Below are 12,722 nucleotides of genomic sequence, written 5' to 3'. Positions count from 1 at the left end.
GAAAGAAGTAGAGGCTTGTTAAAGAGGCAACATGAGGTTGAAATGTTCAGAGCACAGTAGATGAGTCTCAGTAGTGGGTGGCAGTGGGGGGTAAAGATTTTAAACTGCCTAGGCTGCATTAAAATCTGCCCAAGGAAACATAAATCTGAACTCACTTTAATAAAGCCCTCAAGCAAGCCTTGTTCACTTTCATCCTCTCTCCAATCTCAGTGTGTGTGTGTGTGTGTGTGTGTGTGTGTGTGGGTGGGTGTGTGTGTGTGTGTGTGTGTGTGTGTGTGTGTGTGTGTGTGTGTGTGTGTGTGTGTGTGTGTGTGTGTGTGTGTTTCATTCCAGCTCTAATAAGGCCCACCATCAGTTCATCAACCCCCATCAAGCTGGATCACAGCCACTGGAAGCTTTACTGTGTATTTACATATACCTTTCTATCTTTCCCATCTTTTCCTCCTCTTTCATCCTGTATTTCTCTTTCTTCTCTCTTTTTATTTCTCATTCTCTCTAAGCTCACAAACAAGGCCAGGTTTCTGTGTGTTAGTGTACACGAGTGTCCCGAAGTGTGATATTATGTGATGACTTTGGGGAGGTCATAAATCTATTGGAAAGAAATTTCAAGGTCACAGTTCTGAAACAAATGACTGTATCTCCCCTGAGCAGATGACAAGCAGGAATTTGATTATGTATGTGGACTACATTACTACATACATACAAATGAACTGAGTTTGACTTTGGCGTAACACCAAGTGCACAACTCTTTACATTAGTCAGATAGGACAAGAAAGTTGGAAAGGTTGAACAAACAATATCAGCAACTACCACAGTTGTGTGTAATAGTGTAAAGTAATAGTTTGTCAATTAGGTAACCAACCATGTTTACATTCAGTGTTTCTCCAAAAAGAATTGTGTCTAACAAACATGCAGATATATTTCTATTTCTTTCTTCGCTTGCTTGCATGTGCATCCTCATGTTCATGCATAATACAAACAAAACAGGAACCTACTTGTAAAAATATTGCTCCAAAGTGTCAGGTAGTTTTAATGATTTTGTTTTTCTGGATTGTTTCTTTAGAGTCAACATATGCATCTTAATGCAATTCCGACTTCAACATTAAGCCATGCAGGCTCTTGTTTTAAACACAGTACCCAAAAGGTAGCATCATATTACTGCTACTATTAGAAAACCACCTGCTTTCTGTTTTCCATTTGGCAGGGTATCCACCACAGGCAGGCTATCTCTATTTTCAGCCACAGTTTTATGAACCAAAGGTGTAAAGTGTCTTCCAACTATTTGACGTTCAAAGCCCAAACCCTGTACAAACTTCAAATAAATCAGATAGCAGAGAGCCACTGTGGTGGGCTCTACTCTGATGCTGCATGAGGTGATCAGCACCACGTGAGACCTGAGGGGTTAACAGATCTCCATCAGACAGTGCTAACTATGGCCCTTTAGATACCTACACCACACTAATGAGCTTGAAAAGCATCTGTGTTGAAAAAATGGTTAAAGGGCAGAAAAAAGGTTTCAGGGAATAGCTTTCTTTAACCACTTTTTCCCCTCTCTGACTTTAGCTGCTATGAGGGGACGTTGAAGAAAATACTGATCAGATCAATGCCTAAGGACAAGTCCTCCTTACACTCCTGGATGGAACGTGTAACTCCTCACACACTGTAGCTAGATTCATAATATTTGGTCTTTGGCATAACACGTTCTGTTAGCTGTGTGAATTGCAAAATCGATGTGGGATAAGCGGAAAAGTTGCATCAGCTCATGAAAAAAGTAAGAATTTTGGACAAGATAGAACAAGAATGTACACAGCATCGTGGCAAATCAATGAAAGCAACAAACCTGCTTTTAATGTTTTGGTCAAAAAACCAAGTTCAACAAAATGTTGTAATGTATTACAGAGACAGAAACAAAATAAACTGCACAAGAAAAAGCATCAGTTGTCCTTTCCTCCTCACAATAACAACGTATGAATTTCCTGGATGCATCAAAGGGCCATCAGGAAAAAGATGATTTGCAGCAGCTGTTATTTACCATCATTATTGTCCTCAATGAGCTGGCAATCATTATAAAAGCAGCTCATGATAGGATAAGACTGTGGTTTGGTATTTGCAGATTACAACAGTAATTCATTTTTCTACTCCAGTAAACCAGCTGATCCCATTGTTGTAGGTCTGCTAACAGCCCTCACAGTAAGAGCAGGCCCGTATTAAGACAATGTGGTGCCCCTGGGCACTATACCTCAAAGCCTCAATTCAAAATGTCTATCAATTCAAAAAGCCAAACTCAGTACTATATATTGCAGCATTGTGGGTCGGTCAAATGTGTATTTTTCCGACTTTATTTCAGGGGCCCTGAAAGCAACTCATCTGATTGGTCAAAAACTTTCAAAAGCGTCATCCATCCATCCATCCATCCATCTTCATCCGCTTATCCGGGGTCGGGTCGCGGGGGTAGCAGCTCCAGCAGGGGACCCCAAACTTCCCTTTCCCGGGCCACATTAACCATTTCCGACTGGGGGATCCCGAGGCGTTCCCAGGCCAGGTTAGAGATATAATCCCTCCACCTAGTCCTGGGTCTCCCCCGAGGCCTCCTCCCAGCTGGACGTGCCTGGAACACCTCCCTAGGGAGGCGCCCAGGGGGCATCCTTACCAGATGCCCGAACCACCTCAACTGGCTCCTTTCGACGCAAAGGAGCAGCGGCTCTACTCCGAGCTCCTCACGGATAACTGAGCTTCTCACCCTATCTCTAAGGGAGACGCCAGCTACCCTCCTGAGGAAACCCATTTCGGCCGCTTGTACCCTGGATCTTGTTCTTTCGGTCATGACCCAGCCTTCATGACCATAGGTGAGGGTAGGAACAAAAACTGACCGGTAGATTGAGAGCTTTGCCTTCTGGCTCAGCTCTCTTTTCGTCACAATGGTGCGATAAATTGAATGTAATACCGCACCTGCTGTGCCGATTCTCCGACCAATCTCCCGCTCCATTGTCCCCTCACTCGCGAACAAGACCCCAAGGTACTTGAACTCCTTCACTTGGGGTAAGGACTCATTCCCTACCTGGAGAAGGCACTCCATCGGTTTCCTGCTGAGAACCATGGCCTCCGATTTAGAGGTGCTGATCCTCATCCCAGCCGCTTCACACTCGGCTGCGAACCAATCCAGTGAGTGCTGAAGGTCACAGGCCGATGATGCCATCAGGACCACATCATCTGCAAAAAGCAGCGATGAGATCCCCAGCCCACCGAACTGCAACCCCTCTCCACCCCGACTACGCCTCGATATCTTGTCCATAAATACTACAAACAGGATTGGTGACAAAGCGCAGCCCTGGCGGAGGCCAACTCTCACCTGAAACGAGTCCGACTTACTGCCGAGAACCCGGACACAGCTCGCTTTGGTCGTACAGAGATTGGATGGCCCTGAGAAGGGACCCCCTCACCCCGCACTCCCGCAGCACCTCCCACAGTATCTCCCGGGGCACCCAGTCATACGCCTTCTCCAGATCCACAAAACACATGTAGACTGGTTGGGCATACTCCCAGGCTCCCTCCACGATCCTTGCGAGAGTAAAGATCTGGTCCGTTGTTCCACGACCAGGACGGAATCCGCATTGTTCCTCTTCAACCTGAGATTCGACTATCGACCGAATCCTCCTTTCCAGCACCTTGGAGTAGACTTTACCGGGAGGCTGAGAAGTGTGATACCCCTGTAATTGGCACACACCCTCTGGTCCCCCCTTTTTTAAAAAGGGGGAACCACCACCCCGGTCTGCCACTCCTTAGGCACCGTCCCAGACTTCCACGCAATGTTGAAGAGGCGTGTCAACCAAGACAACCCCTCCACACCCAGAGCTTTAAGCATTTCTGGACGGATCTCATCAATTCCTAGGGCTTTGCCACTGTGGAGTTGTTTAACTACCTCAGCAACCTCCACCAGGGAAATTGACGCCAATCCCCCCTCATCCTCCAGCTCTGCCTCTACCATAGAGGGCGTATTAGTCGGATTTAGGAGTTCCTCAAAGTGCTCCTTCCACCGCCCCTATTACCTCCTCAGTTGAGGTCAACAGCGTCCCATCCTTACTGTACACAGCTTGGATGGTTCCCCGCTTCCCCCTCCTGAGGTGGCGAACGGTTTTCCAGAAGTACCTTGGTGCCGACCGAAAGTCCTTCTCCATGTCTTCTCCGAACTTCTCCCACACACGCTGCTTTGCCTCTTTCACGGCAGAGGCTGCAGCCCTTCAGGCCCTTCGGTACCTTGCAACTGCCTCCGGAGTCGTCTGGGATAACATATCCCGGAAAGACTCCTTCTTCAGTCGGACGGCTTCCCTGACCACCGGTGTCCACCACGGTGTTCGTGGGTTACCGCCCCTTGAGGCACCCAAGACCCTAAGACCACAGCTCCTCACCGCAGCTTCAGCAATGGAAACTTTGAACATTGTCCACTCGGGTTCAATGCCCCCAGCCTCCACAGGGATGCACGAAAAGCTCCGCCGGAGGTGTGAGTTGAAAGTCTGTCGGACAGGGGCCTCCTCCAGACGTTCCCAATTTACCCGCACTACCCGTTTGGGCTTACCAGGTCTGTCCAGAGTCTTCCCCCACCCCCTGACCCAACTCACCACCAGATGGTGATCGGTCTTTTACACGTCTCTGCATACTGAATAAACTCACGAAATACACCCGCTGTGCTGCATGCTTGAAAAACACGAAGAAGGGTTGGGCGCAACCAAGTCTCATCCAGAGGTGGAGGGGTTTTTGTGAAAAATGTATTTATTTGCTTGCCAATTAAAATGGTCTTTCAACAATTTCAAGTGAATAATATAACAATTTACGGAAAATATTGTTAAAGCCTGTGTCATGTGGTGCCCCCCCACTGGTTGTGAATGGTTGGTGCCCCTGGGCACTGGCCCAAGTGCCCTTCTGGATAATCCGGGCATGAGTAAGAGCATATAAATTCTACTTCTACAAGCGAAACCCACAAATTAACCATTAACAACTTCATAAATAACACAACGCCTATGATGGCCTTGTTAGAAAATCATTTTAATGTTCATTCTTAAGCTGAGCTTTCCTGCAAAGCTCTTTCTGTGACTCTCCCTCACTTTATATTCTCTACAAAAGGCACACGCCAACACACACACATTTCCCAAAGTGTGTAAGAAGATCTGTATCTATCTGGGGCAGCGTGAACTAAGGAGAGGAGAGGAATTGCAATGCATAGCATTGAACTTGAAAAGGGTAAAACTCACTTACATTACCCTGTCTTAACAGCAACATCTAGTGGGCTATCAACGCAAGGATTAAAATATGCTCATCCAGATGCATTTCTGTGCATGTTTGTTAGTATGAGCATACAGCATCCTTTTCTGTGTGTGACAATGTGTATGCATGTCCTACCTCCCAGGACACTGAGTGTTATGGCCTCCGTGTGTTCAGCCAGCAGATCAGCCTTGGCGATGGCAGCCAGGGAGAGATAACTGGACATGTTCCTGCTCAGCTCCCTGTTCCCTCTCTGCAGGAACCGCACCGCTACTGGGACAGCCAGCACCATGACCGAAGGACAACTGTAGTTCTGAGCGGACAAAAGATGAGAGGAGGTTGAGAAGACAGCAACTGTCATACGTTCAGGGAAAGGAAAGAGACACAAGGGCTTTTATTAAGGGCCTTGCTACACACCTTTTAATATTAACAGTAACTATTTGTCTGCTCGATGAAGATCCAGACAAAAAACAGCAGCTACAAGTAGGGTTGGGTACCGAACCCTGTACTTTTACCGGTACCGACCGAATCACGTCGGTACCACCGAGTATTGGTTCACGTAAAATCAAACCGTGCCAAATTTCGGAACCTGAGAGTAAGCTTATCTGTCCTCTCTGCATGTTGACAGAGAGCAGAGGTCCAACACACACACGCAAACTTCACGCAGACACCTTTCACTGTGATATGATATCAACGGTGGTTTCTGTGCCCTGGTGACTGACTGACAGGCTGAGGTTGCAAGGCAAGGCAACTTTATTTCTACAGCACCTTTCAGCAACAAGGCCATTCAACGTGCTTTACATGAAACATTAAAGAGCAATTAAAAACGGTCATGATGAAAATAAAAACAGGCTAAAAAAAAGAATAATATACAAATACAAGAATAAAAGTTACAGTGAGTAAGACATTAATAATTATTCAATTTAATAGGTTGTAGGGATGGGTTTGGGAGGAGAGAGGGAGGGGTTTTATTTTAGTTTTTGTTTTAATTTCTGTCAGTGTAAAATATTCTAAATAAATAACATAATGTTCTAAGTAAATAGGTTTGGAATTATTTTTACAACTGAAATTTTTTTTTTGTAATTACAGAGGGAAAGTACCGAAAAAAGTACCGTTGGGTACAGGGAACCGAATTCCAGGTACCGGTATCGGTAGTGGTATTGGTTCAGATGCAAAAGGTACCCAACCCTAGCTACAAGTACACTTTCCTCAAGCAGTACAATGAGTGGCAGAACGATTAAGACGACACATTTAAATTGCTTACATTTACCCTGTGATTCAAGTATAAAGGGAAGTGTGTTGTATTTGAGGATGCAAACACATGCAGAAGTTTGTCCCTGTGAACATTTCCATAAGAAAGAATGAGTGAGGATTTAAAATGCACTAGCACCCTCAACAGGACAGACTGCTGATACCATGTCTGCTTGAACATGCACGTGTGTTTCTGACTGTAAAAGATGGAGGAAAAGAGACTGCCAAACAAACAAGATTCATTATCTACTTCTACTTCAGAATACCGAGAATGGCTTTCAACCTGATGTTCACTGTTGATGTTTTAGAGCAGAGATCTTCAACAGGGGTCACTGCAAGGGGGCCTCCAAAATTATTGTTAATTTTTGAAACTTTCTTTCAAATTAAAATTATTTAACAAGAATAAAACATTATTAGCAAATATAAATCCCCACTGATGATAGGCTTTCTGGGGTAAGGTAGTCACTAAGGTAGCTATCCACAAATACAGTTAATCCTAAGGAATCACTGTGCCATATGTATGTATATTAAAATATTTATAAAATCACGTCAACAATTATTATTTTGATAGCTTGATATTCTATGCACTAAAAAGGTATATACAAAGGCTTTAGGCTGCCCTGCACTTTATTGTAAGCCCAGTTTAATATGCAACTTAATTTTATACAATATTAGTAGTAGGGGGTCCCTGCTCCGTCTCTCCTTCAGTTAAGGGGTCCTTGGTTTAAAAAACGTTGAAGACCTCTGTTTTAGAGAGTTGAAAAATTGTAGTCTTTTACTTCTGTCACACCGCTATTCCGTCACTAGATGGCAGTGCAAACAATGTATCAACAAAGATGTTATTCAGTCCGGACGATCCATGAAATCAATCCATCTATCAATCTACATGACATGACATTCATTGGATCGGCCCTAATTTTAATCTAAACATACAGTACATTTTTACACCAGGTTACTTATGAATGTACAGATTTATTTATCTGTCCGGTCTCTCTCTCTTTCATCTTATTAGGGAGAGTCACATTAAGCATCATCAAGCACATCAAGCACAGCCCAGATCAGGATCCCCTATAGAAAAAACACTGTAGATGCCATCATAAGCCAGAAATCTGTGGGCACAAACGCGTGTGTGTGTGTGTGTGTGTGTGTGTGTGTGTGTGTTGCGCACAAGCAGTGAGCTTATGAAAACCTTTCTTTCTGCGGTCTGTTGCTTACTTTTTGCTCCCCTCTGTGGGAGTTTCAGCGAAAGGGTAAGAGGAGTGTTTGTGCATCTGTAGATTCAAAATTACAGGAAGACAAAGACAGGAGAAGAGATCAGAGAAGAGATAAAGATAGTCAGAGGGTAAAAGAATGTAAGAAAGAATAAATGAGACAGGGCAAATAGGTAGACTAAAATCAAAAGGAAAACCGGTTGAAAGAGACAGAGACAGAAACAGATTGAAGAGAGAGAAGTGCTTTCCTGATAACTGTTAGTTAAGACATTAGAGCCTGGAGCTGCTGTCAGAGCTGTCAGAACTTTTAGTCTCACCTCACCCCAATGTGTGTGTGTGTGTGTGTGTGTGTGTGTGTGTGTGTGTGTGTGTGTGTGTGTGTGTGTGTGTGTGTGTGTGTGTGTGTGTGTGTCTTTCCTCAAGATTCCTCAATCTCATTACAATGGTATTAAGCACATTCCCAAAGGAAATGGAAGGAGGGAGAGAGAGAAAGAAAGAGAGAGAGAGAGAGAGAGAGAGAGAGAGAGAGAGAGAGAGAGAGAGAGAGTCCCTTTGCTCCGAATCATTGTTTTTTTCCCTCTGAAATATTGAATAGTTTTACCTTGTCAGGCCTCTGAAAGTTTGTACAGATGAAAAGAATCTAGGTTTTAAAGGAGAAAATCAGTCATTGGTTGAACTGATAGACATATTCCACCTGTGACCATAGGTAAAACACCCAGTGCTATTAGTGGTGTCTATGTAGGTGGGTGTACTCTGGCTTCTATCAAAACATGATACGCTTATAAAATATTATAAACCGTTATAGATTAAACTACCCAACAGTATCAGTAATGTATCAGTGCATCTGCAAGATGTGCACTAACCTATATGATAAATCCCCCTGTCCAAAGGTGGGTATAAGCTGTAAACCTGTTTATATGTGCCACTACACCAAATCTTTTTTTTCATACAGACCAAAACACTGCACGGTTGTATCACATTATAGGGCTATTTTGTATGATAACACATTTACAGTAAAATGCATTGGCCTTTTCTCCCCACATATGTGCAAAGGTGTGTACTGTATGTGCAGTTTGTGCTTCATGCAAACAAATAGAGAAGTAATTATCAACACTACAAAACAATGTCTCAGTGTGTGTGTGTGTGTGTGTGTGTGTGTGTGTGTGTGTGTGTGTGTGTGTGTGTGTGTGTGTGTGTGTGTGTGTGTACCTGCAGGATACAGCTGGTGATGTCGGAGGCTATCTTGGCATGCGGTGTGTCCTCTGTGTTTTCACCTTGCGGGGTGAGGTTATGCTCAAGACACGACTCCCACAGTCCCACCAGCGCTGTGCTGTGTTGCTCGATGGAGCCTGTCTCCCTTATGGCCGTGGTGATGCGGGTTATGCAAATCTCCACCACTGCCTGGTCATTGTCATTGGTCAAATAGTCCTGTCAGAGAGCAGATGGTACAGTGATAAATGAAGGACAAAAAGATGAATTATAGATAAGAACATGAATAATTAAACTGACATTTGCCCTGTAATATCTTGGATAAATATTATCTATGTGTGTTGGTTCTGCCTGCTGACCTGTGAGCAGGAGATGGCCTTGATCTGGTCCAGAGCCTGAGACAGACAGGCTTCGATCTCTGTGTCCTCCAGAGAAAACAGATCTCCAGCCCTGGATAGATCCCTCTGCCCCAGCACCTGGCTGAATAGCTGGTGCATTCTGGTCCTGGTTTAGGACTCCTTTCTGAACAATTTGGGATGGGTGCAGCCCAGTTTAAGAACCCTTAATTGTGAATAAAAATATCCGTGACATAACGATCAAGGAAAGCTTACTTTTGAATGAAGTTTTCCTCCTGGTGGGACCATTTAAAGAGTATGCAAAGTCCTCTGCATTGTGATCACCAAATAGTAGAATGTATAGCTTTTAAAATGACAAATTTTCAAGCACCATTATTTTCGGCATTCTGGGTCCTGTGAATGCACTCTAATTGTTAAAATAACTACGAGACATAATAGAGAACCTTACTAATATTTCAAGAATGATTAATTGAGTGGATTTCCTCTTCAGTACAGTCCAGGATTAGGTAAGTTGGACAAGAGCGGACGAGTTTGGCCCGAAGTTGTTCTGGGTCTGCCTTAGGCCTGTTACCATGGAGACAAGGCATATTCTGGAGAAGGCAGTCTTTCTACAGCAGAGTCCTGGATGAGAGAAGGGGAAAGAGAGATAGGAAGATTAAATTAACTAAAGAGAGAACTAAATGCTGTGATATTCATTTTGTATACCAATATTACTATTCTGGCAAGAAATAGATTGACAGGGGTTAAATCAAGAAACTATTTGTGAGCCTGAAATGCTGCCCTGGAGGAAATGTCTGAATTCAGGCATGGTGCCTGAAAACTTTAAGCCCTGGACTGAGCAGCTGACACTGAGAAAATGGAGTAGTAAGTAAGGGAGAGTGGCTGTATAAGGTTTAATTAGGGATTCCTTAGTTTTTCTGGTCTCAAGAAACAGACTTGGACAACTTGGATAACCAAGAAACAGAAGTGGATGCATGTCAATTCAATTAGTTAGAGAAATAGGTCAACATTTTGGGAAGTATGCTCATATATAAATGAGAACTGATACCACTCTAATGTCTGTACATTACATATGAAGCTACCACCAGCAGCCAGTTAGCTTAGTTTAGGATACAGACTGTTAACAGGGGGAAACAGCTTGCCTGACTCTATCCAAAGGTAACTTCTCATCTAGCCTAACTCTCAGCAAGAAAGCAAATACCATATATCCCTAAATGTAACTATTGCTGGTGGTGCTTTGCTTTCAAACAGGCGTAATGTGAAAATGAAATTCAACAACAATGTGAGAATTATCTTAAAAATATCTGCTCAAGCACTCTTACTACTGTCCCCTCCCTCATTCATCCCTCCTACAGATTTCTCTCCTTCTGTTTTCTTCTTTCTACAGGTGCAGCAAGTGTAAGTTAATATGTTAATGTTATGAACTAAATGACTTCTTGGTAATGTGTGACATATCTGCTATAAAATCATACATACTTACCAAAATGTGCGTGTGAAAGGGCAGTGGGGAGTTTCACTCTCACACACACACACACACACACACACACACACACACACACACACACACATAGTGCATCTCACTATCTTTGTGGGGACCCATCATTGACATAATGTATTCCCTAGCCCCTTACCCTAACCTTAACCCAACCCTAAGGTTGTGGGGTCCAGCATTTTGGCCCCACAAAGCTGTCCGGACCCCACAAGTCTACTGTATTCCCGGTTTTTGGACCCCACGAATATAGTTATACAAGAACACACACACACACACACACACACACACACACACACACACACACACACACACACACACGCATGCATGCATGCACTCTGGGAATGTGTGACTACAGTTTACAGTTCACAGAGGTGTTTGCTTAAACTGTGCAGCCTCAGTGACATTTTAGGTGACCGTCAGTGGGTGAAGTTGTATTGTTTATCCATACATTGTGGTGGGTTCAAATTAAATGTATGACCCATGTCGCCTAAAAGGCTAGAACAGTATTTATATAAAGAATCTTCTAAAGTTTTTTGTTATATTATTAATATGCTTTTCAGTATTTATTACAATACAATAGTTCATAATGACAGAAGTTCAATGAGAATAAAGAGTCCTTTGCCTTGAAATATTATGAATGGAGTCGGAGTTGTGGGTATTCAATTCATCAGTGTGTGTATCACTGTTTCTGTAAACCTCAATTAAACATTAAACACTATGAGGAGCACGGAAAGGGCAGTGGGGAGTTTTACACACACACACACACACACACACACATTCACACATTCACACACACACACACACACACACACACACACACACACGCACGCACGCACACAATCTATCTATCTAAGCTTGTTTCTAAAACTGTTAAATCTCTGACTATCTATGACGCATCTCTGTCCTCCCACACAAAAACATAAACACATACATTCACACTGCATATTACTATGTCTTTACAGAAAGTAGGAAACACACATTCTTTAAAGCAGCCTGTTTTTTGCCTCCTTTCAGAGGATGAGCAGCTAAGTATATGTATCTGTGTCATTGTCTGCTTGCTGCACCAGCTTTTCTCTACAATCAGACGTCATCTTGTCCTCACACCATTTCTCTGAAAGTCACATTGGAGTGTTCACAAGCTAGACCAAAGGAAGGCACGAAGCAGAGCACTTAGGAGACCGCTGTCTCCCCTGCCAAGCCGGTGATGGCCATGGAAACATGCCTATTGCCAGGATACCACATCAGGAATTCTTATTGGTCCGAGCCAATCTTCTGGGACCAAAACAACCATAAACACAGAGCAGAGCGATTTATCTGTCACACACAGATAGTCACACACACACCTACAGTATTATCCTTTTTGTGTAGAGCAACAATCAGAGCTATTTCTGTGCATGGTTGGAGGTACAGTATGTGTGTCGAGGGGTAGCTGTCTAAGAAAGAAAGAAAGCAACAAGATAAGAAGAAGAGGCAGGGGGAGAGAGATGGAGATCAGAGAGGTACAATAGAGAAAAGAAAACAACAAAAGAAAAACCAGTAGAAGAGGAGGAATGAGATTTGGACACACACCCAGAGTGAAAGAGAAAGGCAGAGAGCAACAGAGGAGCTGACAGAGACAGAGAACCAGAGAAAGAGAAAGCCAGAGGTGGATAATGTTTCAGTGTCCTGAATTCCCTGTGTAACCTGCAGACATCTCACAAACTGAGCTTCCATTATTCTACCTGAATGCCTCAGCAGAACTCTCACACACACACACACACACATACACACACACACACACACACACACACACACACACACACTCGCACATACACATGCCATCCTCTCTCTCTCCTCACTAGTAAACTGTTGGGTTTATTTACTCTATCCATTCCTGCTTCTGCCTGTGTGCATGCACGTGTGTGTGTGTGTGTGTGTGTGTGTGTGTGTGTGTGTGTGTGTGTGTAA

At 43.7% G+C, this 12,722-nt stretch overlaps 1 protein-coding gene across 2 annotated transcripts in view; it reads right to left on the bottom strand.

Annotated features, from left to right (window-relative positions):
• The window catches only part of veph1 (ventricular zone expressed PH domain-containing 1), an 85,615-nt gene that overhangs the window by 66,655 nt on the left and 6,238 nt on the right, over positions 1–12,722 (bottom strand). Inside the window, exons 2-5 of one of the 2 annotated variants that reach the window (XM_078246486.1) lie at positions 9,539–9,904; positions 9,287–9,449; positions 8,928–9,146; positions 5,395–5,569 (exon numbers count right to left, since the gene is read on the bottom strand). In XM_078246486.1, the coding sequence (XP_078102612.1) occupies positions 5,395–5,569; positions 8,928–9,146; positions 9,287–9,424 (532 nt within the window). In that variant the 5' untranslated portion in view covers positions 9,425–9,449; positions 9,539–9,904. Of the gene's footprint in view, positions 1–5,394; positions 5,570–8,927; positions 9,147–9,286; positions 9,489–9,538; positions 9,905–12,722 lie in introns of both variants that reach the window. The other variant, XM_078246487.1, reaches the window with a different exon arrangement.

This window comes from Sander vitreus, chromosome 3 (genome assembly GCF_031162955.1).
Source record: "Sander vitreus isolate 19-12246 chromosome 3, sanVit1, whole genome shotgun sequence".
Classification (NCBI taxonomy): Eukaryota; Metazoa; Chordata; class Actinopteri; order Perciformes; family Percidae; genus Sander; species Sander vitreus.
The sequence above is the reverse complement of the archived record's forward strand: the minus strand, read 5'-3'. Positions and strand labels throughout refer to the sequence as shown.